Source organism: Corapipo altera, unplaced genomic scaffold (genome assembly GCF_003945725.1).
Source record: "Corapipo altera isolate COAL_440 unplaced genomic scaffold, ASM394572v1 60199, whole genome shotgun sequence".
Taxonomy (NCBI): Eukaryota; Metazoa; Chordata; class Aves; order Passeriformes; family Pipridae; genus Corapipo; species Corapipo altera.
The window spans coordinates 1-5,945 of NW_020886575.1; the positions used below are offsets into that span (position 1 = coordinate 1).

The following is a 5,945-nucleotide window of genomic DNA, read 5'->3' on the forward strand; positions in this document are numbered from 1 at the left end:
AGGGGTGAAGGAACAGAAATTCCAGGGAATTGTGGGCAGGAAAAGCCCCCAGTTCCCTCGGGAATGCCGAGGTTGCTCCCCTGGCCCAGCCAGATCTGGGGGGGAGTTAAAGGCGGATTCCAAACACTCCATCCCAGGCTGGAAACGCTTCCAAGGGCTGGAATGTCAGACCTGGGGGGAGGGAAAACCAGCAGGGAAGGGAATCCAGAGCCCTGCAGTGGTCATGGAATATCCTGAGTGGGAAAGGACCCGCAGGGATCATGGATCCAACTCCTGGATCCCACAAATCCCCAAATCCCAACTCCCGAGGGCGCTGTCCGAGCCCTCCCGGAGCTCTGGTAGCTCGTTCAGAGCCCGACCCCCCTCCGGGGGAAGACCCTTTTCCCAAAATCCATCCCAAAACCCACCCCGGCACAGCTCCAGAAGGTCCTTCTCCACCCCTGAGCTCCCGAGGGATCTCGGCCATCCCGAATTCCCAACTCCCGACCGAATCCAACCCCCCAGCAGCGTCTGAGGAGCTTCCCGGAGTTTCCTCAGGCGGGAAAAGGCTCTGGGAGATCCCAGGAATCTCCGCCGGGCCCTGGAGAGGATCCCCCCTCCATCCTTCCCACCAAATCCCTGCTCCAAGCCCGGATCCCGCTGCTCCGGGATGAGCTGGGAGTTCTCCCAGAGTCCTCCCAGGGTGTTAAATCTCCCCAAATCTCCTCTTTTCCCAAGGCTCGGGGGGCACCAGGATCAGCTCCCGCTTTGTGGTGGTCCCAGGGATTTCCAGGATCCCAAATCCAGCCCCATTCCCAACCCTGCAGCCTCTGGATACGGGGGGGGAGGTTTTTTCTCCCCCCCCCCACGTTCCCCTTTAACACCTTGAGTTTAAAAATAACCCCCGAAATAAAACCCTCGTCCAGGCCACGCCCGGGCAAATCCCGGTGGGATTTCTCAGGGATTAAAGGAATTCTGCTGAACACTCAATCCCGGGGAATACAAGGGAAAGAAAAGCCGATGGGATAATTAAGGGATTTGCTGCCTCACCGGGAGCACACCCAGGAACAGCAAGAGGGGGGGAAAAAAGGTCCTGGCAGGGAAAACTCTGCCCAGGAATTCCAAAATAAACGTGGAAAAGGAGGAATTTCTGCCCCTTCCCAAGCTGCTGAGTTATCCCGGGATTATTGATGATCCATTGGGGATTGGTAGGCACAGGTTGGGAAGGGCAGGGAGGGCACTGGGACAGGGAAAAAGGGATAAAAAATGGGATTGTTGGGGATGAAAGGGATAAAAAATGGGATTTTCCCCGAGGGGTAGAGCCCTGTCCTCATCCAGGATCCCGGGGAGATTCCCAGGGATGGGTCTGAACTAAGAGAGGAGGGATTTCGGTGGGATATCAGGAAGGGATTTCTGGCTGGGAGGGTGGGGAGGCCCTGGGATGGATTTCCCAGAGGAACTGTGGTTGCCCCTGGATCCCTGGAAGTGTCCAAGGCCGGGTTGGATCCCCCTGGGATGGTGGGAGGTGTCCCTGCCCATGGAAAAGTGGGATGGGATGGGATTTAAGGTCGCTCCAACCCAAACCATTCCAGGATTCCTTGATTCTGGAGCCAGGCTGGGAGAGCTGGGAATGTTCCCCTGGAGAAGGGAAGGATCCAGGGAGAGCTTGGAGCCCCTTCCAGGGGCTGAAGGGGCTCCAGGAGAGCTGGAGAGGGACTGGGGACAAGGGCTGGAGGGACAGACACAGGGAATGGCTTCCCATGGGAAAGGGGGGATTTAGGTGGGATATTGGGAAGGAATCCTTGACTGTGAGGGCAGTGAGGGCTGGGATGGAATTCCCAGAGAAGTTGTGGCTGTCCCTGGATCCCTGGGAGTGTCCCAGGCCGGGTTTGATCCCCTGGGATGGTGGGAGGTGTCCCTGCCCATGGGATGGGATGGGATTTGAGGTCCTTTCCCATCCAACCCATTCCATGGTTCCGTGTGCTGGTTTAGGTTGGATATCAGGGATAAATCCCTCCCTGGGAGGGTGGGGAGGCCCTGGGATGGAATTCCCAGAGATTTCCCCATCCCCGGGAGTGTCCAAGGCCGGGTTGGATCCCCCTGGTCCATGGAAAGTGTCCGGGGCGGATTTTAAAGTCCCTGATTCCATGAAAACGCCCCATCCCGGCGGGATCGGTTCTCCCTCATCTGTGAGCTCGTGGCGCCCTCTGCTCCTCACCCCGGGGATAAACCCGGGCTAAAATTAAACCCCGGTGTCGGTTTAACTCTAAAACCTCCCCCGAAGCCTCTTTAACCTCCTTCAACCAGCTAACATTTATAATTTACCTTTCATTTATAAGGGTTTAAAGGATTGTATACGATTTTTATATGATTTTTATATGGTTTTATACGATTTTTATATGATTTTTATATGATTTTTAACGACGCGGTTTAAATAACATTTTATATCCTATTTATTTCTGTTACATTCCTGCGGTATTTACTGATCTAAATTTATATCAATAAATTCAGTGCGACTGTTAAAAATGGGATTTGAAGAACATTCACATCTTATTTATTTATATTACGTTTATATGGGTTTCCACGGCTTTAATTTGACTTCTTAAAATTTATATCTCCTTTATTTATGTTATATTTATATGGGTTTATATGACTTTATTTGGGGGTTAAAAAATAAGATTTGAAAAACATTTATATCTCATTTATTTCTAGAACATTTATAGGGTTTTGTATGAATTTTATCTGATTTTAACAGTGTGATTTCAGTAATATTTCTATGTTATTTATTTACATAAATAACACCTGAATTATAAATAACACGTACTAACATATATAATGATTTAAATAATATATGATATGTGATGGTATAAATAATAAATTATATAAATAATAAACACAAATAAATAATTGTTAAACATAATAAAAATAAATAAATAAATGGGTAAATGATATAAATAACAAACATATAAATGATACGGGTTAGACGGGCTTATGTGATTTGAACGACATTTCCACGTTATTTATTTAAACAAAATGTGCATTTTTAAGCACTTAAACACGATTTTTATACGATTTAAGTCCCATTCAAATATTATTTAAACACCCTCAACCCCCCCCAGGCCCGAGGCCCCGCCGGGTCGCCATGGCAACGCCGGGGGACGACTTTCAATGTGACACCGGGGGGGGTCGCACCGCGTCCACCGCCCGGCACGGCGCGAACTAATTCCTTTTATTTTTTTCTAACACGAATCCCTGAAATCTCATTTTTTCACCCCAAAAAGCGCCGCGGTGGCTTTGGCGGCGCTGTCGTTTGTCCTTATTGTTGTCGCTTGTCCCTTATCGTCGTCGCCCGGGCCGCCTCGGAACGTTCGTGGCGCGGAACGTTTGTGCGCGGGTTGCTGTTGGCGCCCGGCGCGCCCGCGGGGGGGAGGCGGGAAGATGGCGGCGCCCACAGCCGGGGGGTCCCGCGGGCCCGATCCCGGCGGGGGGACCCGAGGGCTCGATCCGGGAGCGGCTCCCTACGGGAACTTCCCGAATTATTCCCGCTTCCACCCTCCCGAGGGCCGCGTCCGCCTCGTGCCCCCCGGGCTCCTGCAGACGCTGTTCCCCGAGGGCCCCCACCCGCTCCTGGCGCTCGATGTGGGCTGTAACTCCGGGGTGAGGGAATTTTGGGGGGGACCCGGGGGGGATTTGGGGGTGGAAAGGGATGGGGAGGGGGGTGGGGGGAGTGGGAGGCGCGGATTTGGGGGATTGGGGGCACTGGAACAGACTGGGGGGCACTGGTGTTGGTTACTGGGAACACTGGGACAGACTGGAGGGCACTGGGACAGACTGGGACAGACTGGGGGGCACTGGTGTCGGTTACTGGGAACACTGGGACAGACTGGAGGGCACTGGGACAGACTGGGGGGCACTGGTGTCGGTTACTGGGAACACTGGGACAGACTAGGATACACTGGGGCAGACTGGGGGCCACTGGGACAGACTGGGAGGCACTGGGAGAGACCGAAGGACACTGGTGTCGGTTACTGGGAACACTGGGACAGACTGAGAGGCACTGGGACAGACTGGGACACACTTGGGGGGCACTGGTTGTGAGGGACTGGGGCACTGGGACAGACTGGGGGGCACTGGTTGTGAGGGACTGGGTGCACTGGGACAGACTGGGGGGTAATGGTGTCGGTTACTGGGAGCACTGGGACAGACTGGGATACTCTGGGGCAGACTGGGAGGCACTGGTGTCGGTTACTGGGAACACTGGGACAGACTGGGATATAGTGGGGCAGACAGGGGGCCACTGGGACAGACTGGAGGGTACTGGTGTGGGGTATTGGGAGCACTGGGATAGACTGGGAGGCACTGGTGTGGGGGACTGGGAACACTGGGACAGACTGGGAGGCACTGGTGTGGGGGACTGGGATACACTGGGACAGACTGGGATACACTGGGACAGACTGGGGGGCACTGGTGTGGGTTATTGGGGTCACTGGGCCAGACTGGGATACACTGGGACAGCCATTCCCTGAATCCTGGTGGTTTCCCTGCAGGATCTCAACCTGGCCCTGTCCAGGCACCTCCTGGGATGGAATTCCCGGAGATTTCCCCATCCCAGGGAGTGTCCAAGGCCGGGTTGGATCCCCCTGCTCTGTGGAAGTTCCTTGGTGGAATTTTCCTTGGGAATTCCATGCAGGATCAGCCCTGAGTGGTGCTGCTATCCCGTGCCATTCCCTGAATCCTGGTGGTTTTCCTGCAGGATCTCAGCCTGGCCCTGTACCAGCACCTCCTGGGATGGAATTCCCAGAGATTCCCCATCCCTGGGAGTGTCCAAGGCCAGGTTGGATCCCCCTGGGATGGTGGAAGGTCCCTGGTGTGATTATTTTCCTTGGGAATTCCATGCAGGATCAGCCCTGAGTGGTGCTGCTCTCCCGTGCCATTCCCTGAGTCCCGGATATTTCCCCCCAGGAGCTCAGCCTGGCCCTGTACCGGCACCTCCTGGGATGGAATTCCCAGAGATTCCCCATCCCAGGGAGTGTCCAAGGTTGGATCCCCATGGGATGGTGGGAGGTGTCCCTGGTGTGATTTTTGGGAATTCCATGGAGGGGCAGCACCCTCCATGAGTGTTATCCCGTGCCATTCCCTGAATCCCGGATATTTCCCCCCAGGAGCTCAGCCTGGCCCTGTACCGGCACCTCCTGGGGCTCCGCGAGGGCGATTCCCGCCCGGATCCGGAGGCGGCCGGGAAGCAGCTGAACCTGCTGTGCTGCGACATCGACCCGGAGCTGATCCGGAGGGCCCGGCAGAGCAGCCCCTTCCCGGAATCCGTGTCCTTCGTGCCCTTGGACATCATGGATCCCGACTCCAGGGATCCCTTCCTGAGCTCCCACCTGGAGCGTTTCGGCCGCTCCCGCTTCGACCTCGTCTCCTGCCTCTCCGTGACCATGTGGATCCACCTCCGGCACGGCGACGGCGGCCTCCGGCAATTCCTGGCCTTCCTGGCTTCCCTGGGATCCGTCCTGCTCCTGGAGCCCCAGCCCTGGAAGTGCTACCGGGCGGCGGCGCGGCGGCTCCGGAGGGCGGGAAGGACGGACTTCGAGCACTTCCGGTCCCTGGGGATCCGCGGGGACGTGGAGGGAGGGATCAGCCGGATCCTGACCCGGGAATGCGCCATGGAGAGCCTGGGCTGCCTCGGGAGCACCGACTGGCACAGGAGCCTCCTGCTCTTCAGATCCAGCCGGGAAAGGGCTCCGGAGCGGCCCCTCGGATCCGGGGAGTCGGAGGGAGAGTCAAGGAATTCCTGAATCCCGGCTCCTGAACTCTAGGAATTCCCAATTCCCAACTCCTGAACTCTAGGAATTCCTGAATCCCAACTCGTGAACTCTAGGAATTCCTGAATCCCTGGCCATCCACAGGGACAGGAGGTCCTGCTCTTCAGATCCACCAGGAATTCCTGAATCCCAACTCCTGAA

General features: G+C 55.7%; 1 protein-coding gene across 1 annotated transcript; it reads left to right on the forward strand.

Annotated features, from left to right (window-relative positions):
* Positions 1-3,417: 3,417 nt before the first annotated feature.
* Positions 3,418-5,944, forward strand: BCDIN3D (BCDIN3 domain containing RNA methyltransferase). The gene is made up of 3 exons (XM_027632414.1): positions 3,418-3,636; positions 5,142-5,761; positions 5,912-5,944. The coding sequence occupies exons 1-3, from the start codon at positions 3,418-3,420 to the stop codon at positions 5,928-5,930; spliced, it is 858 nt and encodes a 285-aa protein (XP_027488215.1). The 3' UTR covers positions 5,931-5,944.
* The last annotated feature ends 1 nt before the right edge of the window (position 5,945 follows it).